The sequence below is a fragment of the Adiantum capillus-veneris genome, chromosome 12 (assembly GCF_014529385.1).
Source record: "Adiantum capillus-veneris isolate H3 chromosome 12, ASM1452938v2, whole genome shotgun sequence".
Lineage (NCBI taxonomy): Eukaryota > Viridiplantae > Streptophyta > Polypodiopsida > Polypodiales > Pteridaceae > Adiantum > Adiantum capillus-veneris.
This window is the reverse complement of record NC_140942.1, coordinates 5,633,105-5,657,004: the sequence shown is the minus strand read 5'-3', so window position 1 is coordinate 5,657,004 and position 23,900 is coordinate 5,633,105. Positions and strand designations below refer to the sequence as shown.

Below are 23,900 nucleotides of genomic sequence, written 5' to 3'. Positions count from 1 at the left end.
ACTCGGCCTACAGCTTTACATTAAGTACAATCTCTCTGCCCTTCTCATTCTTCAAAGTCGCTTTCTTGGCGCTATAATCGACCACGACACTGTTCTTGTGGAACCAAGGGGTTCCTAAGAGGACGTTACACCCTTCCAAAGGCATGATGTAAGAGTCCTCGTGCCCTAAACCCCTAACAATGCAAACTAAGTTTGCCAATGACAGGTGTAATGGAAACATCCCGTCCGGGTGTCGCTAGAACAACCTCCGCCTGTGGCCCCATTTAGTCGGGCGTAATTCTAAGTCGAGCCGCCAATTCGGGTGAAATAAAGTTGGCCTTGGCTCCTCCGTCAAAGAAGATGAGGGCTTCTTGATCTCATACTTTGCCCCATGCGCGACAAAGTCCTATGCTTTCATCCATCTAATTAGGATTGGTCTCCACACAATTTGGTACCAGTCCTCTTTGTCTTTCCTTTTCTTCTTTGTTCTTCGGCTGCTCTAGAACTCTCTGGCCTATCTTCTGATTGTCACTGGGTGCCTTTTTGGGGCACCGTGCGGATATATGTCCTTGTTCCCCAAAGTCAAAACACTTCCCCGCTTTGAGGTACTTGACTTTCTGTTTTTGTGTCAGTCAGGGACGACTTTCTTTCTTTTTATGAAACTTTCCTTTTCTTCGGTTGTTATTTGTTGAATTTTGTCCGGTCCCGGGTGTCAATAGTTGCTCAGTTGGATAAGTCAAGTTACCCGAATGCATAGCAAACCCTTGATTAGCATGTCCCAATCAGTTGGTGTATGGACTCGGACTTGTGTAGTAAGCAATAATCTCGAATCTCTTTGGGAAGTCCATAGGAAACTTGTGTAGCAAGCAGTAATCACGAATCTCTTTGGGAAGTCCATAGGAAAATCGCTCGATTTGCTTCTTAAAACAGATTTTAAAAAAAGAAGAGGCATGTAGAAAAGCATCTCAAAATCTCTCGCTTTGTAGATCCAAAGTGTCTCCCTTGGTCATTCGAAGATGATTCCAAGCTGTAATCACATCACGTTCGTACTAGTGAGTGAGCCAAGAGGAAATAAAAAGTCGCTTGAATTTTCGCCACTTTGTCGGTGCTTCTTTTTGTAGTAGAGGAGTGGACCACCATGTTTCTGCATGTTCCTTCAAATAAAAGATGCTACCCTCCTGATCTTTGAGTGCTCTGAGTAGTGCCCTCCAGAAAAAGCTATGTCAAATTGTTGAATAAAAGCAAGGGCCATCTGAGCATCTCGAAAATTGGAAAAGGTATCAAATTTTAGTGCTTGTCCACCCTCCTTGAATTTTTTGGTCTTCTTGCTCTTATCCTCAAGAAAGTAGTACTGATTGGCTCTATAAAAGTGCATCCTCTTTGAATAAAACATATGGTCATCAGAGTCCGAACTCTCAGAAGAGGATGAATCCTCCTGAGAACTGTCAGAAAATTTCCAAGATCTTCGGTGGGATCTACTCTTCTTAGTCTTCATCTTGTTCTTTCGTGTCTCTGATGGAAACAAGGCAAAAACCAGTAAATACAGCGAGCTGAATTTATTGTTTTTCGGCTGAAATCAGAGGGTATACGCCAGTAGTAGTGAGTTCTAGCAGGAGAATTGGTTTCGCGCATGTTTTGGAGCGGTTATGCTTCCGAAATTTGGCCAAAACAGATGGTATCTAGTTAGATACAGGTGAAGGATTCCTAGGACTCTTCTTTGTAATTTACCCTCCTAAAGTACTGAAAGGGGTGCCAGTTTTGGGCCTACAGGTTGTCGGCGTTTGTTCGGGGCATTCTAGCTTTCAAGCCGTGTGTGTACTTAAGTGTTAACTCCCGTCACAGGCTTCCTTTGCATGTTCTCTGTGTGTGTGTCTAAAGTAAAGAATTTCGGGTGAAAGCCAATGCCTACCGCCCCACGGGCCGGGACATCAATCACTTTTTCCTCAAAGAGTGAGCCTCGGTTGTTTTGGGTAAAGACAGAGTGTAGGAACGCGGGATTACACTATGGCCGACAAAGGGAAGGGCATTATGGAAGAGGGTTGGTTCCTCTTCAAAGGACAGACAAGAAATCCCTATGGGTTTCAAGATTGGCGAGAGCTCACGGCCACATCAGTCTGTACCTCCTGTTAATGTGAATGTCCCTCCAGTAGTACAGGGCTTTATGACTGGTCAACTTGAGGATGATGCGTTCAGGACTCAGTTAGTTGCCGCGGTAAATGTCTTTTCGCAGCTGCTGCAGAATCCAAGGTTTATGGAGTTCTTGCAAGCGCCACCAGTGCAACAACAAAATAGGCAACCTACATTGCGTGCGGAGCTTGTTGAGGCTCAAGCCCAAGTATTTCATGCGACTCAGCAGGAAAGGGAACACTCGCATGTTGCGGAATCAGGGGCTCCAAAACAGGTTCCTCCGGTGCTTGAACAGGTGGCTAGAACGCCTATTCCACAGGTTATGCCAGCTCAGCCCGCCACCTTTCAGAGCCCGTATGCTGTCTTGAATGGACAGGGAACTGGATACCAGGCAATGCACCCAGTTTTTCCACCACCCACGGTACATCCTGGGTATTTCGGGGGTGGATCAGTGTTCCAAAGTATGGCCTATTATGCGCTTGGAAGTCATCCGTACATGCCAGGAAGAGTGTTTGGGGGTATGCAAGGCATGATGTCAAACCCCATGTATGGTAGTATCGGCATGCAACAAGGTTTTCAGTGCAACCAAGGCCAGTTTCGGGTGCCACAGGCTCATTTTGGCATGGCTAGTTTTTCTGGATAGCAGCCAGATATTGCACCTCTGACGCAAAGTGTGAATGGTCAAGATGTGCTGATCATGCCTACTATAGTGTCCATGTTGCAGACTATGATAATTTGGGGGCATTGGAGAAGCCAAAAGCTTATAAAGAAGTAAAGTTCAGTACTTTCAGTGGCTTTGAAGATAAAGCAAAGGCTCCTACTTTCCTCCAGCAGTTTGATATATGCAGGAGGGAATTTTACAGAGGCCTCGAAAGTCAGGAAAGCTGCCACTTTCGTAAAGGACAATGCGCTTACATGGTGGAGAACATTGTTAATGCAAGGGTAGGCACCCGCCACTTGGGTTTGCTTCAAGCAAATGTTTGCATCTGCTTGGCTATCAAATGAATTTGAAGTCGACGTCATGACAGATTGGCACCAGCTTACGTCAGCTCCATGCAAGAGCTTGCTGGAGTACAATCGGAGGTTTTGTAAAGCGTTACTCTCAGTGACCTGCTTACAGATTTGTACCATTGACAGAGCAGATAGAGAAGTATTGTTCTAGGCTGCCTAAAGGGCTTCGTGATTACTGTACCAAGAACACAGTGGCTACCCTCACTCAGCTAATGGAAGTTGCTAACACTGGTCTTGCCTTGTTGAAAGGAGAGGACAGTGGGTTTCCGAGCAATGACAAAGGAGTACAGCAAAAGAAAAATTTAGCAAACAAGCCCTTTGTGAAAACGGCTCCTGATGTGTCACAGGGGTCAGAAAAGGCCACCAAAGACAAGGATTCAGTTGGGACTTCTGGAGCGTAGGCAAAGAAACAGAAAAGGAAGCCTTTTGTGCGCAAGTCGCTCGAGGAAAAGAAGGTCCTAATGGCTGAAAATAAATGCTTTATATGCAAGCAGCCTGGTCACTTTGCTACCAATTGTCCACAAAGGAAAAGACCAGCTGACTCAGATGATAAAGAAGACTAAAAAGGCAAGAAGCCTAAGCCCACGACAGGTTTGGTGCCAGACATGGTGGGTGACAGGCCCAGTACGGATGCCAGTGAGTTATGCAGGACATGGGGTAAAGTTAGGGATCAGATGACACTCATCTTCTTTGATCCAGGTGCCAAAGCCAACTTTATCTCACCAGAGTTAGCGATGAAGCTGGGCATCAGAGCTGAAGAGATGGGGTACACAACACAGGCAAGGTTGGCATGTCCTGGCCACTCAGAGTGTGTTACTCCCATCATTGGAAAGCTGCGTCCGCATATTCAGTCGTATGTGGACACAGAAGAGTTCTACATCATGCCGCTGGAAGGATGTGATGCCTTGTTGGGGACCCCGTGGATGTTCCGAGTGCATGGAGTCTTGGATTCCTACAACAAAAAGATCATTGTACAGCATAGGGACAAAACTCACATCTTGGATGTAAAGCTAAAAGGAGAGTTGGTCACTATTGTATCTGCTTTTGCTATCACTTCTGAAATAAAGAATCATCTTTCTGTGTACATGATTTTTGCACGTGATGTTTCAGATAGTGGTCAGTCAAATTTATCTGTGTTAGGTAAAGAAAGGTCAGCATTTTTGCAAAAGTTTAGTGACTGTTTTTCTGATTCATTACCGTCGCAATTGCCGCCAGAGAGAGCTGAGGACCATCGGATAATTTGGTGCCAGGGTGTAGCCCGCCAAATAGACCTCCCTACATGGTTAGTGCGGTGCAACAGAGAGATTATGGGCCAGGTTGAGGAGTTATTAGAGAAGGGGCTGATTCAGCCTAGTTCTTCACCCTTTTGTTACCCAGTGCTCCTAGTGCAGAAGAAGGATGGCTCATGGCGCATGTGTATTGATTACCGTACGTTGAATAAGAATACCATCAAGAATAGGTTTCCTATTCCTAGAATTGATATTCTCGATCGTTTAGAGGGTGCTGCAATTTTCAGCAGGATAGACCTTAAGAGTGGGTACCATCAGATTCGTATAAGGCCAGAGGATGTGCACAAGACTGCGTTTAGAATGACATTTGGTCTTTATGAGTTTCTAGTGGTGCCGTTTGGGCTAACAAATGCTTGACCATTGTGCTCGAAGAGCTGCGCAGTCATAGGTTACTTGTCAATCCTAAGAAAAGTGATTTCTTCCTTGAAGAGATTCACTTTCTTGGTCACATAGTCTCAAAGGATGGTGTCAGAATGGATCCCGCAAAGGTCGAAGCTATTGAGACATGGCCAGACTTGAGGACTGTGCACGATGTCAGAAGGTTCTTGGAATTATGTTCCTACTGTAGAAGGTTTATCAGGAATTTTGCAGAGATGGCATCGCCTCTTCACGCTTTGCAAAAGAAAGAGGTCACTTTCAGATGGACCCAAAAAGAGATTTCAGCTTTTAGTCTCTTAAAGGAAAAGTTGACTTCAGATCCAGTAATTGTTTTGCCAGATCTCAGGAAGTCATTTGTGGTCCAGTGTGACGCGTGTGGCAGTAGCATCGGAGCAGTGCTAATGCAAGACGGACGGAATTTTGCAAGGGCCAGAGAAGACTAAGCAAGTCTATGAGAAAGAGCTCTTGCCCGTGATTCATGCGCTTTCTAGCTGGAAGCACTACCTCTTAGGTGTTGATTTTGTTGTCCAAACAGACCATCAGACCTTGCGATACTTCTTGACACAGTCAAAGTTATCTGAAAAGCATATGCGATGGGCAAACATTCTTTCCATGTTCCACTACCAGATTCTGCATGTGGAAGGCAAGAAGAATGTTGTGGTTGATGCGTTATCAAGAAAGCCACAAATTTCAGATGTGTCAATTCCTTATCATCAAGAGCTAGATGACATGAAGGAACAGTATACTGTTGGTGAAGATTTTGCAAGGATCTTTGAACAGTTACAAGAGGGGCAACATCACGAGCACTACCTCCTCAGAGATGGGTTTATGATGATGCATAGCAGACTTTGTGTCACTAGGCCATTGCGACATAAGGTCATGGAAGAGAGTCGTGTCCTATCGTATGCAGGGCATTGTGGAATTGATGCGACAGTTAAAGCGGTAGAGACATTCTTCTATTGGCCTACCTTGAGGAGAGATGTGGATGCCTTTGTGCGAGCATGCATAATTTGCCAAAAGGTCAAGTTTGACAGGCAACAGGCACCAGGGTTGTTACAACCACTGCCGATTCCAGGTAAGCCTTGGGAAAGCATTGCTATGGACTTTATCTTTGATCTTCCAAAAACGCCAACAGGGAATGATGGTATATGGACCATTATCTGCAGGTTCAGCAAGCAGGCACATTTTATCCCTGTCAGGAAGAAGATAAAATCTGATCAGGTGGCACGCTTGTTCATGTACAATGTGTTTAAGTACCATGGTATGCCACAATCGATTATCAGTGATCGTGATCCTCGCATGACCAGTTTGTTCTGGAGAGGATTGTTTGAGAACATGGGCACTACGCTCAAGTTCTTGTCTTCGTTTCATCCACAAACTGATGGACAGTCAGAAGAGGCTAATTCTAGTGTCTTAGATCTGGTGAAATGCTATGTGTCAGATAATAAGGGCAAGCGGGAATAGTATTTGCCTATGCTTGAATATGCGTACAATAATACGGTGCATTCGTCTACTGGCAAAGCACCTTTTGAGATTGTTGAAGGCGGCAAAAAGGTTCTTCCCATTTTGCATACAAAGGACAATATCTTTGAGGTAGATCGATATGTTGAGAACATGGATGAAATGTACAAGAAAATTGAAGTTGCCTTGGAGAAGACTTAGGCAAAACAGAAAAAGGCTGCTGATCGTCACCATCGTGAATTGCTGTCATCACTTGGTGGTTGGGTATTGTTAAGGTTCGAAAAGGCAAGGTTAAAGAAGATGAAGGGCAAGGAACGGTTGTTTCGTAAGCTCAGCATGTGCTACTATGGGCCTTTTCAAGTGCTTGACAAGATCATCGATGTGGCTTACAGGCTGAAATTGCCTAATGCATGGAAGATTCATAATGCGTTTCACGTGAGTTGTCACGAGGACGTGGCAACTGCTAACCTTAGTTGTTGGTTTCTTTCCAATGATTTTTGTTTAATTTTTGAGAGTCTCTTTTTGAAGTTGCAATTGGTCGGACATTGTATGGCCAATGTGAACGGTAGTTTCACTCGTAGACGGGAAGTTGGTCGGCATTGGAACTCGTAAAGTAAAAGGATGTCTAGGCTCAGTTCAAGATCATGTAGGTCCCCCCGTCGCACTTAGCAAGTTGGTGGATACTAGGAAGTGAACTCGATAAAGGCATAAAGTCAAGGTGGGACTACCAACAGAAAGTATCCGATAGTTGGGCCACATTGCACTTTTGGATGCGGTCCCAATGAGGATAGATGGTCGGATGACCAGTGGGAGCCCAACGGAATCATTTTCTGAAATCTAGGGAACTGCTATTTTGGGCCGTGAAATGTCATTACCTCTGGTATGACAAGGGAAACATTTTATTACTCTGCTGCAAACTCAACTGATGCACAAGTAGAGAGACTTTTAAGCAGGAAACCCAATGCGTGGAAATTGCATGCATGAGTGCCAAGTGGCACTTTTTGGTCAATTTACCAAGTCTGGGAGAAGAGAACTCGTAACTTACTCTTTGGAGCAGTTTTGGAGGCTGTTAACACTGATTTTCAGCCATTTCTCTCCATTTTTGAGCTTCCCATGACCTACCTAGGACCAAGGAGCTCATTTTCAGCATTGGAAGGCATCCGATGCGTGTTTACAGGGCTGTTTTGCTACGTTTTCAGCGATACGCAGGTTTTGGCAGCCATGGAAATCTTCCCCTTTTTGCATCTATTTGTTCACATACGCATTACAGGTCAAGGGCAGAAGAGGGGACGCTCGATTTATGCTGGGAGGATGCTTTATTGAGAACCTTCACAGGTTAAGAGCTATGGAGTGCATGCTTTCCTCTCTATATACAGTGTGGTGCTAGGAGTGATGACCTGCACACTACACACTACTCACTCTCTCCCCTACGTGCAGTTATGTGATGCCCCACAAGAGGGCTCTTCATTTGACTGATGTTCAGTTGTGTGGTTTCATGCTTTTGTGCTGAGGCAAGAGCCTCCTTGAGCAGAAACAGGGGTAGCTAACTGCTACTCCAAAGCAGACACCGGTGAGGGTCATAACCTCACCGTACATGTGCGTTTTCAGCGCTATGTATGCACTGTAAATTGACTGTTTTTCAGTCATATGGACGCCAGAATCATTGGGAGTAGTGCCCCACTGGCAAAGGACAGTTAGGGGACTGTTTGGGGCTGAAAACAGGGCAAAAACCAGTAAATACAGCGTGCTGAATTTACTGTTTTTGGGCAGGAATCAGAGAGTTTACGCCAGTGCAAGTGAGATCCAGCAGGGGAATTGATTTCGCGCAAGTTTTGGGGTTGTTATGCTGCCAAAATTTGGCCAAATCAGGTAGTATCTAGTGTGATACAGGTTAAGGATTCCCAGGACCTTACTTTGTAATTTTCCCTCTCAAAGAATAAAGAAATACCGAAAGGGGTGCCAATTTCGGGGCCTACAGGTTGTCAGTGTCTGCTCAGGGGATTCTAGCTTCCGAGCCGTGTGTGTATTCGAGTGTTAATTCCCGTCGTAGGTTTCCTTTGCTAAGTGCTTTGTGTGTGTGTCTAAAGTAAAGAATTTCGAGTAAAAGCCAACGCCTACAACCCCACGGGCCGGTTTCATGAGTCTTCTAAGACCCTTCGTGGGTGATGTGCCAGAAGATATGCCAGATAAGGATCAGCCAGAAGTTGAGGAACTTGATGAGATCCTAGTACCTGGCGAAGTTTTGGCACATAAGGACAGAAAAGTTAAAGGACAGGTTGCAAGACGTTATTTGTTGAAGTTCAAGAACTATCCGCCTATGGATGCAGAGCTAGTACATCAAATGTACATATGAATTCAATGTAATAGATGGAAATGACAAAAGTATGAAGGTCTCATTAAGTCATTTGTATCTATGTGTTACGACCTTTCTTGCGGATACATGCAATGATAAAAGAGTGTTAATAGCACAAGATCATTGGTGGCGTGTATTTAGGGTATGCAATCGAGGACGTTTGCGATTTGAAGAGGGGGGTATGTCACGGGGACGTGGCAGCTATTAACTATGTCACGAGGACGTGGCAACTGCTAACTTTAGTTGTTGGTTTCTTTCCAATGATTTTTGTTTTATTTTTGAGACCCACTTTTTGAAGTAGCAAACGGTCGGACATTGTATGGCCAATGTGAACGGTAGTTTCACCTGCAGACGGGAAGTGGTCGGTATTGGAATTCGTATAGTAAGAGGGTGTCTAGGCTCAAAGCAAGATCATATAGGTCCCCCCGTCGCACTTAGCAAGTTGGTGGATACTAGGAAGTGAACTCGATAAAGGCACAAAGTCAAGGTGGAACTACCAATAGAAAGTATCCGACAGTTGGGCCACATTGCACTTTTGGATGTGGTCCCATTGAGGATAGCTGGTCAGATGACCAGTGGAAGCCCAACGGAATCATTTTCTAAAATTTAGGGAACTGCTATTTTAGGCCGTAAAATGTGTTCGCGTCATTACCTCTGGTATGACTAGGGGAACATTTTACAACTCTGCCGCGAAGTCAACTGAGCAATTAGTCGGGAGATTTTTAGGTGGCAAACCTGAAACGGGAAAATGCTTGTAAATGCGCCAAGTGGCAAATTTTCATGCGCTTGCCTCATGCAGAAAACTGGATGCTGAATTTTATGCTGGAAGATGTCTCATTTTGGTTTTTGTCACAGGTTAAGAGCTATGGAGTGCTTTCTTTCCCTCTCATGTACAGTGTGGTGCTAGGAGTGATGCCCTGCACGCTACACACTGATCTCTCTCTCCCCTACGTGCAGTTATGTGATGCCCCACAAGAGGGCTCTTCATTTGATTGATGTACAACTGTGTGGGTTCATGCTTTTGTTCTGAGGCAAGAACCTCCTTGAGTAGGAACAGGGGTAGCTAGCTGCTACTCCAAAGCAGGCACCGGTGAGGGTAATAACCTCACCGTACAAGTGCAAATTCAGCGTTCTGTATGCGCAGAAAATTGATTGTTTTTCAGCCATACGGACGCTAGAACCCTTGGGAATCGTGGACTGGGCAAAAACCAGTAAATACAGCAAGCTGAATTTATTGTTTTTTGGCTGGAATCAGAGGGTATACGCCAGTAGAAGTGAGTTCTAGCAGGGGAATTGTTTCGCGCAATTTTTGGGGCGGTTATGCTACCGAAATTTGGCCAAAACAGATGGTATCTAGGTGGATACAGGTGAAGGATTCCCAGGACTTTTCTTTGTAATTTAACCTCCTAAAGTATAAATAAATACCGAAAGGGGCACCAATTTTGGGGCCTACAGGTTGTCGGCGTCTGCTCAGGGCATTCTAGCTTCCGAGCCGTGTGTGTACTTAAGTGTTAATTCCCGTCACAGGCTTCCTTTGCATGTTCTCTCTGTGTGTGTCTAAAGTAAAGAATTTCGGGTCAAAGCCAACGCCTACCGCCCCATGGGTCGGTTTCACAAGCCGGATCATTTAGTGAGTTTGTTCATTGCATATATATATTTTTTCCGACTACATGGCATGCCTGAGACAATAGTCTCCGATAGAGATCCCCAATGCACGAGTTTGGTTTGGAGGGCTATTTGGAAGAACATTGGCACACGGTTGCAATTCTCGTCATCATTCCACCCGCAGACAAATGGGCAATCTGAGATTGCAAATTTAGTTGTTCTAGATTTATTGAAGTCTTACATCTCTGATTAGAAGACTAATGGGAAAAGTATTTGCCCTTGGTGGAGTTTGCCTACAACGACACACGGGGAAGACGACATTTGAAGTGTTGGAGGGTGCTAAGAAGCTTCTTCATTTTCTAAGCACCTAAGACGAGATTTGTTTGAAGCAGATTTTGAAAAATTCTAGAAGGCATCGAAGGCCACGTAGCAGTTCAGAGGAGCAAAGCTCGTCCTCTTTTGACAATGACCAGATCAACACGAAAACCAAGGAGTTCAAGGAAGGGAGTCAAGCCGTTAGGTTTCAGTCATTTTTTTTTGAGGCTACCAGGACACCCATCGAGCCCTTGGGTTTGTACAACAGTTTGATGTCGCCTTCTCTAGACAGCAGTTCTCAGAACATTCCAAGCAGTGAGATGGCATCTTTCTTACTTGAAAAGAACGATGCAGGCATGGTGATCTACTCTGTTGTTACGCAGAGAAACACATGCGGCCTAGTTAAAATTCTTTTTCACGTCAACTTGGATCTCGGATGTATATGCAAGAGATGTCATCACGCCTTGGCATCGCTTGAAAATGATTGAGACAGATACATTGGATGACTATTGCCAGAGATTTTGGGGATTTTGTCGAAGATTCTTTTGAAAGACCAGATTGAGCGGTTTTGCTATGATTTGCTAAAGAGATTCAAGGCTATGCTTTAAACCAGAAGTTTGACTCCATTCAGAGACTTATGGGACATGACTAAGCAACGATTTGGAATGCATGCCGGCTCATTGACTTATGTGATGGGCAGGATAGTATCCACCTCAAAAAGGCAAGAGTCTGCCAGTGAAGAGAATGAATCAATGGAACCAGATGATAGCTTATCACAGGATTATGGCGAATCAGAGGGTTCCGACGAACTAAGGAAACCAGATGCAAGTTCATCAAAGGATTCCAGAGAAAGAGGAATCAGATGATAGTGCGTCTTAGGGTTTCGATGATTGACTCTGACGTGCCAATGGACAGGGAAGCGAAAGACGCTACCCGCAGGTCCCAAGGCACAAGGAAAGAAAGGAAAAAAGAAATCAGCTGGTAGATCAGAACATTCCCCAGAACTAGGATAAGATTTTTGAAGCCGACTAGTACACAAGGGATTTGGACACTGCTTTTGCCAAGGTCCAGGAGGCTTTAGAGAAATCTCAAGAACGACATAAGAAGGCTGCGGATCGACATCGTCGTGATTTGAAATTAAAGGAAGACGATTGGGTGATCTTACGTTTTGGGAAGTCACGCTTAAGAAAGAAAAAGGGAAAGGAGCGGCTTTTTCCAAAGCTTAGCATGAGGTATTATGGCCCTTTCCAGATAAAAGAAAAGATAAATGATGTCTCCTTTAGATTGAAGCTGCCCGATACTTGGTTGATTGACAATGCTTTTCATGTGAGTCTATTGAAGCCTTTTAAGGGCGATGTGCCCGAAGCCGGGGAGCCTAACGAGCAACCCGAAGTGGAGGAAAGCGAGGAGATACTCATTCCAGAATAGATTTTGGCTCACAACGACAGAAGATAAAAGGTAAAGCGATTAGGCGGTTCTTGGTTAAATTCAAGAACTGTCCTGCATTGGATGCGAAGTGGATGGAGGAGGACCTAGCAGATACTCCTCAGATTTTGGAATTTTACCTTGAAGCATTCGGTTTAGCATAGTCTACTCCGATAGAACCCCGAATTCAACAAGGTGAATCTAGTGTAGCGGGTTTGCACAAGAGGGGAGTCACTCCGCTCCTTGTCAACGGATTACCCCGGTTATTGAATAAAGTCACTGATGTCCCCTTTGGGTTTCAGGGATACTAAGGGACTGAGTAGTATTTTGCTGAATGATTTTATGACAGGAATTCCCGAAACTGAATATGATTGATTTATACTTTACTTGTTTGAGTGCAGGAACTGAAAGACGAAATGACTGCAGCGTTTTGGTCTCATAAATATCTGTAGACATGATTGCAATAAGGATTAGTTAATCGAGCATACGTGAGTTCCCGACTGGATTTAGATGCGATTACTAAATACGTTGCCAATTAATCATGGTCTGAGATTTGGAATGAATTTGTATGTGATTTGTCATGTGATGTCAATCGTGATGTGACTGTCGATTTGTACAGGTGCTAGATGTGTTGTGTCTAGAGCGTCGGTACTAACAATCAGTGCCTACTAAGACAGTTTATGGCCTGTCTGTTTTGCAGGCGTAATCGAGGGCGATTACAGTTCTTTCAAGAGGGGGGTATGTCACAAACTGGTGACATGGCAAGCCTCCGGACACACACACATTGCTGGCAGGTTTGTGAAATGCGCCGACAGGCTGACGTGGCAAATTGTACGGATGTCCGAAATGTGCGTTGCCTGCTGACGTGGAGATTTTCGTAAAATGCGCTGGGCTGCTGACATGGCAGTGCTACGGATTTCCAAAAATTACGCAGGTCATCTTTTGGGCATATTGCTTTTGAGTTTAAGATTTTGGGACTCTGCTTTTGGGCATCCCTTGTAAGAATAAATAAGTCTTTTGGGCCTCATTACTCACAGCATCTGGACGCAGAGTTTGAGTGTGAGTTCCCGTGGACTCTTTGTACTTTGCACACAGATTAATATAAAATAAATACCGAAAGGGGCGCCAGTCTTTGGGGCCAATACCTCTTGGCACGGAACTACGTCGGGCCTTGTCGTCTTTTGTGAACTGTTTTGAAGGGAATCTCTGCTGTGTCACGGTAGAATCTTGACTTGGGGTGTCCAAGTTTGTTATGCTTGCACAAAGTGATGACGTGGCATGACCTAAAGGATGGACTCTAGACAAAGAGGGGTCAGAACTCTAGTGAAAGATGCAGAAGTTGTACCAACTTGCAGAACCTACCCGGGAGGCCTAAAATTGAAGGGCTGATGACGAGGCAGTTGTACCGCCCACGAATTTCGTTGATGACGTGGCATGCCATACAGACTTCCGCAATTTGCGCTGCTGACATGGTACCTGTACGTGTTACCATATACATGTGGTAGTGATGTGTGTGAACACACTAGGACTGCCGGGGCATTTTTTCCCTCTTTAGGAGGTTTTTTCCCCCGTGCATTATATATACGCCCATCACTCTAGGGCTATCAATCTTTCCATTGCACACTAAGTAAAACACTCTCTATTGTGTGCCTTGAGCTTCCTTCGTCTTCTCCAAGCTGTGTGTGTTTCTCTGCAACCCTAATTCCAACAATTGGTATTAGAGCAGGTCACACCCTCCCGGGCTTAGTCGCCAGCTGCTCCAGCACACGCCCTGCTCACTTTCTACGATTTCAGTGAGCTTTGGCGAGCGATCGCAGGTCCACAAAAATTTTGGGATAGCTTGAATAGCTTGGTCTGCTCAGAATTTTGATTTGGGCTTATTTCGGCCTCCGTTTCCACTACAGACAGACAGTATTGCACAGGTTATTTCGTCATTTTGTGCAGAATTTCTATCAGTGCCGTTTTGTGCATAACAGGTGCTTTATAGTCTTCTATAGTTTGTGCTATATAGCACAGGTTGTTCCCGCTCCGTTTCTCTTGTAAAGGGCAATTCTGGTGATAAGGGCAAAAAGAAGATGCGTTGCCATTATTGTAAAGCCAATGATCACTTGATCAAGTCGTGTCCTAAGTTGAAGGCCAAAGAGGCTAAGAAGAAAGAGGGTGGTTCCACTGCAAATGCTGGTTCCACTACAAATGCAGCCATTGTTGAATCTTCTGTGAAAGGAGACTGTAATGCTGATGTTGATGCAGAATGGGCTTTTAGCACAGAGTGCACTTACAATCCTGCTGTCCATGATGCATGCTTGTTAGTTGCTGCAGATTCACATTTGTGGTATTTTGACAGTGGTGCTACAAAGCACATTACCTCACATCGTGAATTGTTTACCTCTCTCGAGTCTGTCCCTCATGGGAATTCAGTCACTTGTGCCAACAACGCCTCTTATCCAGTTCAGGGAGTTGGAAAGATTGTGCTCACTGCTGCTAATGGCAGTTCCTTCACACTTGTTGATACACTTTATGTACCTGGGATCAAGAAGAATCTCTTGTCTGTATCCGCACTTGCTAGACTTGGACTTGTAGTCAAATTTGTGGATGACAGATGTACAGTTCATGATCTCAGTTTTGGTGATGAAATTGTTGCATCTGGCCTTTTGTGCCGTGGGCTGTATAAGCTCACTTTGTATGACAAGTGTGGACAAAATTTTGCAAATGCTGTTGCAGATTCAACGGCTATTTCAGATGCAAAACTTTGGCATGCACGTTTTGGTCATCTGAATTTTGCCAGTTTGCTGCGTTTGCAAAAATCTGATATGGTTGCTTCTTTGCCGCCTCTTGAAGCACCTGTCAAACATGTTTGTGAAGGCTGTATTTTGGGTAAGATGCAGCGTTCTAAGTTTCCAAAGGATGGTTCAGTTCGGGCCACATGCAGGTTGCAGCTTGTGCATAGTGATGTTTGTGGGCCCATGCAAACTCCGTCCTTGGGCAATTACCTGTACTTCGTGACTTTCATTGATGATTACTCCAGGCATGCATGGGTATTTCCGCTTAAAGCGAAGTCCGAAGTTTTTATGTGCTTCAAACAATTTCTGGCTATGGCTGAAAATGTCTCGAAATGTACTATGGGCACCCTCCGTTCCGATCGAGGGGGGGAGTATATGTCTCATGAATTGAATGCATTTTTGGCTAGTTAGTGGGATAAAACACCAATGTATAGTGCCTTATACACCTCAACAAAATGGTGTTGCTGAGAGGAAAAACAGGTCACTGACGGAAATGGCACGATGTATGGTCAAAAGTCAAGCTTTGCCGCATTCTTTTTTGCTTGAGGCCATTATGTGTGCCACTTATGTACTTAACAGGTGTCCTACGAAAGCTTTGCAGTCTATTACTCCATATGAAGCATGGCATGATAGAAAACCTTCTATTGAACACATGCATGCTTTTGGCTGTTTGGCATATGCTTTGGTGCCACAAGTGCAGCGCAGAAAATTGGATGATAAGGATGTCAAATGTATTTTTGTTGGTTATAGTGCTAAAAGCAAAGGTTACAGGTTGTATCATCCGCAAAAAAAACGTATTCTGGTTTCTCGAGATGTAGTGTTTGTGGACGATTCTGTTCAGCCCTTGCTCTCATGTACTAGAGACAGTAATGTAAGCTCACAGGACATTTATGACACTTTGTTGCCTCTTTTCAGTGCTGGAAATACGAATGTAAGTTCCAATGAGGCAAATGTACAGCCTATGGGGGTTTCTGAAAATGTTCTAGATCAGCCTATTACTGTTGCAGATGTACATGATGTACTTGATGAGGAAAGGGCTGAAAATGAGCAGGCTAGAGGTATGCCAAAATGGCTGGTGAACACTTTGCGTGACAGTAAATTGGATGCACCTTTGTCTAGTCGTACTCGTTCAGGCTCTCACCATGCATCTTATGCATCAGATTGTTATGCTTTGGCTGTGTCTAGCTTACATGATGTTGAGGAGCCTCTGACTTTTGATGAAGCACAAAATTCAGAAAATTGGATGGCTGCCATGCAATCAGAATATGATGCACTTATAGAAAATGACACATGGACTTTATGTGATTTGCCTCCTGGCAAAAAGGCCATTGGTACGAAGTGGGTTTACAAGTTGAAACGCAAGCCGGATGGTGAGATCGATCGCCATAAGGCTCGACTTGTTGCAAAGGGTTATGCACAGCAAAAAGGCATAGATTATGAAGAGACTTTTGCTCCCACTTGTTGTATGACTACTGTGCGTTTTCTATGTGCATTTGCAGCTCATTTTGGTTGGGATGTACATCAATCAGACATTGTTACTGCTTTCTTGAATGTTGACATATTTGAGGAAGTTTATGTAACGCAGCCTCGCGGTTTTGTCATAAAAGGACAAGAGGACAAAGTGTGCAAATGTAACAAGGCTTTGTATGGGTTGAAGCAATCTCCTTGTGCTTGGTATGAGAAAGCTGACACTCATTTGGTCAAACAAGGCTTTCGTAACAGTCCAACAGAAAGCACATTGTATGTAAAGCGTGAGGGTGATGTACTTCTCATTGTGGTTCTTTATGTTGATGATTTGTTGATCACTAGACCAAATGAGAGACATATTGCTGAATTTAAGGCTGATTTAAATGATACTTTCAAGATGAAAGATTTGGGGCTGTTGCATCATTATTTGGGTATACAGTTTAAGCAGTGTGATGGTGGTATTGCCTTGTGTCAGAAAAGTTACATAGAGACATTGCTATGTAAGTTTGGACTTGAGGATTGCAAACCTATTGCCACTCCCATGGAAACAGGTTTGAAGTTGAGTCTACATGATGCTGGTGATCTTGCTGATGTCACTCTTTACCAAACTACTGTTGGCTGCCTAATTTATGTATGCAACACGAGGCCGGATATTCAGTTTGCAGTCTCACAGGTCAGCAGATTTATGCATAGCCCAAGGTCTAAGCATTGGCAGGCTGTCAAGAGGATTTTCCGCTACCTTAGTGGCACTTTACATCTTGGCTTGTTTTATCCCAAGGGGGGATCATTGCCGCCAGACTTACATGCTTTTTCGGACTCAGATTGGTCTGGTTGTTTTGACACGCGAGTGTCCACAAGTGGTTTTTGTTTCATGCTTGGCAGTTCATGTATATCATGGTTGAGCAAGAAGCAACCTACTGTGGCCACTTCGAGTTGTGAGGCTGAGTACAGGGCAATCTTCACAGCTACGGTTGAGTGTATATGGCTCAGACGCCTTATGGCTGATTTGGGTGTTGGACAGGACACTGCCAACACTATCTACACTGACAGTCAGAGCGCATTGGCAGTTGCGAGGAACCCAGTTTTTCATGCTCGCACAAAGCACATTGAGGTGCATTACCACTATGTCAGGGAGAGGCTCTCAGCAGGAGAGATCAGCTTGGCTTATGTGCCAACACAGGACAACCTTGCAGATCTTTTCACAAAGGCATTGTCTCGTGAGAAGCTTGAAGCTTTCCGCAAAGCTTTGGGCTTACTCCCCTTTGTGGACTGATCCTATCCTCAGGGCATGGCACTTCCCTTTACTCATGTGCCAGCTCTCGTTCACCGCATCACTCCAGGGGGGATTTGTTACCATATACATGTGGTAGTGATGTGTGTGAACACACTAGGACCGCCGGGGCATTTGTTCCCTCTTTAGGAGGTTTTTTCCCCCGTGCGTTATATATACGCCCATCACTCTAGGGCTATCAATCTTTCCATTGCACACTAAGTAAAACACTCTCTATTGTGTGCCTTGAGCTTCCTTCGTCTTCTCCAAGCTTTGTGTGTTTCTCTGCAACCCTAATTCCAACAGTACGGATTTTTGCAAATTGCGTTGGCTCCCTCTAGGGCTAGCTTTTGGGCCAAGATGCTTTTAGACTTGAAGCTTTTCATATGTACTGCTTTTGGAAGGCCTAGGGCCTATAAATTGAGTGCTAGGGCTTGAGTCTCAAGCAGATGAGCTTTTGAGCATTGTTGAGACGACGAGCCTCGGACACTGTACTTTGTGAAGCATTAATAATAAAGAAATACCAAAAGGGGTGCCAGTCTTTGGGGGCAGTCTCTCTGGGTGCGGAACCACGTCGTGTCGTCTCTTTCTCAATTTTGTTCAGTTTTTTCAATTTGCTCACTTGTGTTGTGGTAGATTCCCGACTTGGAGTGTCCAAGTCTTGTACAGTGGTATTAGAGCTCGGTCGATTCTTGTTCTACGAAGGATCCGATCCCTTTACTCAAAAGCACACATAGATTGAGTAGACGAACCCCGCCACGACCACTTGGGTTTGGGAGAGAATAATGAAGAGTACGAAAGGATGGAAATGAGCGACAACAACAGGTTGACGCTTGTGCCCAGAAGATGCTTCAATACTCCAAGGATACTTAGTATGTGAAATTTCTGGTCAAGCATCCACATGACGAGATGCATTCCAAATGGCGCACCGCCATCCGATCACCTCTGAAGTCAGCCTTGAAGAAGCCGACTACACCAAGGACTCCCACTCAGAAGGTGTACTCAGAGGATGAATTCGAGGAAGGAGTAGAACAGCGAGTCAACAAACTCATGAAGACCAAGAAGTGGCCAGGGAAGCAGAGTCGAGCAACAGGCTATCTAGGCTACTTGGGTCGGAGGTCTACTTTTGAGAATGCCAAGAAGGCAAAGAAACGTGTGAGATTCGAGGATGTTTTTAGTTCATCCTCATCTTCTTCTGACAGCTCTGACAGTTCTTCTACCTCCGAGTCTAGTGACGAGGAAAGAAAGAGCAAGAAGAGGAGAAAGATCCAGAGACATAGCAAAGGCTCTTAAGAAGAAGGCGAAGAAGAGCCGATCCCGTAGAAGATCTCGGAAATATTTTGGTGGTTTCAGATGAGGTTTCTTCTTCCTCGGACAGTTCAAATTTTCATGAGCGGATGTTTTCAAAGAGGAAGCACTTTTACAAAGCCAACCAGTATGATTTTCTCGAGGACAAGGGCAAGAAGCCTAAGTATTTCAAGGAGGGCGGGCAAGCAATAAAGTTCGATCCTTTTTTTGGAAAACCCACAAGGTCCTTGCTTTTATCCACAACAGTTTGACATCATATACTCCGGAGGACACTATTCAGGGCATTCCAAGGTTCGGAGGGTGACATCTTACCTCAAGGGGAACGCACAAGCTTGGTCGTCTACCTTGCTCTTACGGAGGGAGGCACCAACAAAGTGGCTTCAGTTCAAGCGAGTCTTTACTTCCTCATGGCTCACTCAAGAATACAAATGCGATGTGATCACAACTTAGAATCATCTGAGGATGACCAAGGAGGACACCCTAGATACTTACTATCAGAGTTTTTGGGACACTTTCTTACCAGCCTCTCCTTTTAAGAAAATCACGTTCAAGCAGCAGATGGAGCGATTTTGTTGTGGTCTACCTAAAGAGATATGGGATTATTGTCTGTTGTAGAAGTCCTAGTCCATGCAACAACTGATGGGACACGCAAAGCAAGGGTTTGCAATGCATGGGGCACTCTTACGTACCCTACAGATAGATTGGTCACAGTTTCGACCCGACAAGGTACGAACAATAGTAACAAAAGAAAGGGAAAGCAACAGAAAAAGAAACCTTCAGGCCCTTGATTGTTAGTGGAGCAACGCACAGAATACTTCAAAGAGGATAAATGTTACGGTTGTGGGGAACACAGTCATGTGTTAGCCATGTGCCCTAACAAAGCACCAAAAGAACAGTCAGAGGACAAGCCAAAGAGTTCTAAAGCAGCGTCCTGAAGATCACACCATTGATTTGATTCCTGGGAGCACGCCACCAAACCGGCCACCTTACAAATCAGAGCCCAAATTGAAGAAATTATGAACCAAGTGAGAACGTTTAGAGAAAGGTCTTATTAAACCGAGTACATCACCTCTCATTAAACCTAGTAGTGTTGTTGGTTTTAAAGAAACATGGATCTTGGAGAATGTGCATTGACCATAGGCTCTCAATAAAATCACCATCAAGAACAGGTATCCAATACCTAGGATCGATTTATAGGGTTCTACTTGTTTCAGTAGAATCGACCTAAAAAGTGGCTATCATTGGATAAGGATGGCTCTTGGAGATGTATACAAGACCGTGTTCATGACGTCCTTTGGATTTTGTACGAGTATTTGGTGATGCCTTTTGGTCTCACAAATGCTCTTGCAATGCTGAGCAGGATGATGGACAGGGTTTTTCGAGAGTATAGGTCATTTGTGGGCACCTTTTTGGACGATAGCGTCGTATTCACCAAGAATGAGGCAGAGCATCAACATCACCTATTACAGGTTTTTCAGGCACTACGGCAACATCGGTTGGTGGTGAATGGGAAGAAGAGCAATTTTTTCTTACCAAAGATCCACTTTTTGGGACACATCATCTCTGCGGAGAGTGTCAAAATGGGTCCGCGACCAAGGTTGAGACCATTTGAGATCGGCCAGTTTTGAAGAATGTTCATGAGGCTCGAAGCTTTTTGGGTTTGTGCTCTTACTATCGGCGGTTCATTCAAAAGTTTACAGAGATTTCTTCTCCTCTAGATGTTTTGACGGAGAAAGGGGTTCCTTTCACATGGGGACCATCTGAGATAGCAGCTTTCAAGACTCTCAAAGAGAAGTTGACAACTCGCTAATGTTGGTTTTGTCAGAGTTGTAAAAGTTAATTTGGTATATTGTGATGCCTGTGGTCGTAGTCTGGGAGTGGTCTAAGTGCGGAGGGCTTGTTATAGCTTATGAGAGCATTATGTTTTCGGGCTGCACAGATTTATATCGACAGATTTAGCAAGCAAGCTCATTTTGTTCCGGTCAAGAAGACAATTAAGCCAGATCATTTGGCTAAACTGTTTTTCTCACAGATATTTTGACTACATGGCAAGCCTTAGTCTATAGTTTCAGATAGAGATCCCCGTTTTACTAGTTTGTTTTGGAGGGCAATCTGGGAGAATATTGGTACTCTGTTACAATTCTCGTCTTCTTTCCACCCACAGACAGATGGGCAATCGGAGATAGCGAATTCAATGCTTCTGGACTTGTTGAAGCCTTACACCTTTGATCAAAAGACTGAGTGGGAGAAGTATCTGCCCTTAGTGGAGTTTGCCTACAATAACAATACATACATCTACGGAGAAGGCGCCGTTTGAGATCATCGAGGGTGCTAAGAAAGTCTTCACCTATTCTAAGCACCAAGGATAAGATTTTTCGAGCAGATCTGGACACTTCTTTTGCAAAGGTGCACGAGGCTCTTGAGAAGTATTAAGCACGACATAAGAAGGCGGCGGACAAGCATCGACGTGACTTACAGTTGAAGGAAGGTGATTGGGTGCTTCTCCGGTTTGAGAAGACATGCCTTGGGAAAGGAAAGGGTAAGGAGCGACTTTCTCCAAAGTTGAGTATGCGATACTATGGCCTTTCTAGATTCAGGACAAGATAAATGATGTATCCTTCAGACTGAAGTTAGCAGATACTTAGAAGATTCACAATGCATTTCATGTGAGTTTGTTGAGGCCTTTCAAAGGTGAGGTGCAAGCAGACAGGGAGCCAGAGGAGCAACCGGAGATGGAAGAGAAAGAGATTCTCATTTTAGAACAGACACTGGCTCACAAGGAAAGGTAAGGTGATATGCCGGTATTTAGTCAAGTTTAAGAACTATCCGGCATTGGATGCGAAATGGATAGAGTAGGACCTAGCAGATACTCCTCGAATTTTAGAGCTTTACCTGGAGGCTTTTGATCTAGCTTCAACTACTCCAAGAGTTATCGATGATCAGCGGGTTGAATTTGGTGCGCTGCGGATTGCACGAGAGGGGAGTTACTCCGCTAATTTGTCACAGATTATTTAAATGGAATAAAGTCACTGATTTCTTTTGGGATCTCAGGGGTACTAACGGGCTGATAGTATTCTGTTGTATGACTTTATGAAAAGTACTTTGAAATGGGAATATCTTAAATGAATTTGTTATATGTGCTCTCTCATATGTGTCCTATTTGAGTGCATGTTTGAAAGACGAAATGATTGTAGCATTTCAATCTTGCTCACCGGAGGGGTGATGTGGATATGATAGTAATAAGATTCAATCAATTAAGGCATCCGCGAGAGATCGGTGAGATCTAGAAGTATTGCTAAATACATTACGGTGACCATGATTCTCATCTAAGATCTCGATGGGGAATGTTATGTGAATGTTCAGTGGTTGTCGTCTTTGTGCAAGTACTGGATATGTGTTGTGTAGTGTGTCGGTACTTAAGAGTGAGTGTCTACTAAACTGATTTCTGGCTTATGTTGGTTTTGCAAGCGTAGTCTAGGGTGATTACAATTCTTTCAAGAGGGGGTATGTCACAAAGTATTGACGTGGCTTGACCTAAAAGGATGGACTTCGGACAAAGAGGGGTCAGAACCCTACTGAAAGATGCAGAAGAAGTTGTACCAACTTGTAGCACCTATCTGAGAGGCCTAAATTTGAAGGACATCCATTTTTATAAGTTGTTCCAACATATGGGGTCCTGTCCGATGGGGCCCAAGGGACAAAAAGGCTAAAAGTGGCGTGAAGGGTTGATGATGTGGTAGTTGTACCGACGCCCACGAATTCCGTCGATGACATGGCAAGCCATACGGACTTCCGCGATTTACTTTGCTGACGTGGCACCTGTACGGATTTCCGCAAATCGCACTGTCTCCCCCTAGCGCTAGCTTTTGGGCCAAGATGCTTTTAGACTTGAAGCTTTTCATATGTACTACTTTTGGAAGGCCTAGTGCCTATAAATTGAGTGTCAGGGCCTTAATCTCAGGCAGATGAGCTTGGGAGCACGATTGAGATGAGGAACCTTGGACATTGTACTTTGTGAAGCACTAATAATGAAGAAATACCGAAAGGGGCGCTAGTCTTTGGGGCCAATCTCTCTGGGCGCGGAACTATGCCGTCCCGTGTCGTCTCTCTCAGTTTTTTTGAGTTCTTTCAGTTTGCTCATGTGTGTTGTGGTAGATTCCCCGCTTGGAGTGTCCAAGTCTATTATAGAAGGCTTCTCTCTCATGTGGTCCTCTGGATCTTTGATTTAGGGTTGTTTTGTGGTGGAGATGGGATCTTTTGTTGGAGTGCGCGTGTTGGTCTTGGGAGATCCTATGGTGGAGTTTTTTGCTACTTGTGAGTTGGGTGGCCTATTTCTGCTATATCTCTCTTTTGTAGTCTTCCTCTACTCCCTAGTCTCTAGCTCTTGATGTGTTTCCCTAGTTTTATTATCACGTCTTGTTTTTCTGGTTTGGTTTTATATTCCTATTGTTTTTTTCACTACCAAGAGTGGTTATTTGTAATGCCTAAGGGCCTTGTAATGCCTTCAAGCTCTTTGTAAGTTTGCAAGTAAACTGTGATATTAAGAGTTCAAGTGCCACTTTGAGAGAGAGAGAGAGAGAGTGCCGATGAGAGAGTTTTTATGCATCTGTTTGTTGGCAGATTGATGCTGATGGGCATCGGATAGAGATCACTTGTGCTGCATGTGGTGGTCACTTGGGCCACGTTTTCAAGGGTGAGGGGTTTAAGACTCCAACCAATGAAAGACACTGTGTTAATAGCATCTCTCTCACATTTACTCCAGCTAACAAGTGATCATGCTCGACTCTTATCGACAGAAATATTGTCCTGCTTCAAACTCATTGCTGTACTTTAATTAGCTTTAGGACTGATAATTATTACCAACTGGAGTAAGTTTTTGGTTTCTGGTGAAGTAATTATTGCCAATTCTTCTTTGTACAATGTGCAAATTAGTATATAAGCATTGTTTCTTGTTTTGGGTGAAATAGTTACCCCATCCCTTAGCACATAAAGCCTTTTTTGAGCTTTATGTTTGAAAGGTATCAGGGCACAGATACTACTTTAGGAGGAGATAGGAGGCTTGAACAGCCAAATGGACACCATGTACATTATGTGAAACGGCATGTGGGCCCCCGGTAGGAAGGGCCCCTTCT

General features: G+C 44.3%; 1 protein-coding gene across 1 annotated transcript in view; it reads left to right on the top strand.

The window, feature by feature from the left end:
* The window catches only part of LOC147445256 (peptide methionine sulfoxide reductase B5-like), a 112,024-nt gene extending 88,343 nt beyond the window's left edge, over nucleotides 1–23,681 (top strand). The window contains exon 3 of the mRNA XM_086524808.1: nucleotides 23,389–23,681. Within this exon, the coding sequence (XP_086380934.1) occupies nucleotides 23,389–23,541 (153 nt within the window). The 3' untranslated portion in view covers nucleotides 23,542–23,681. The remainder of the gene's footprint in view (nucleotides 1–23,388) is intronic.
* Nucleotides 23,682–23,900: the final 219 nt, after the last annotated feature.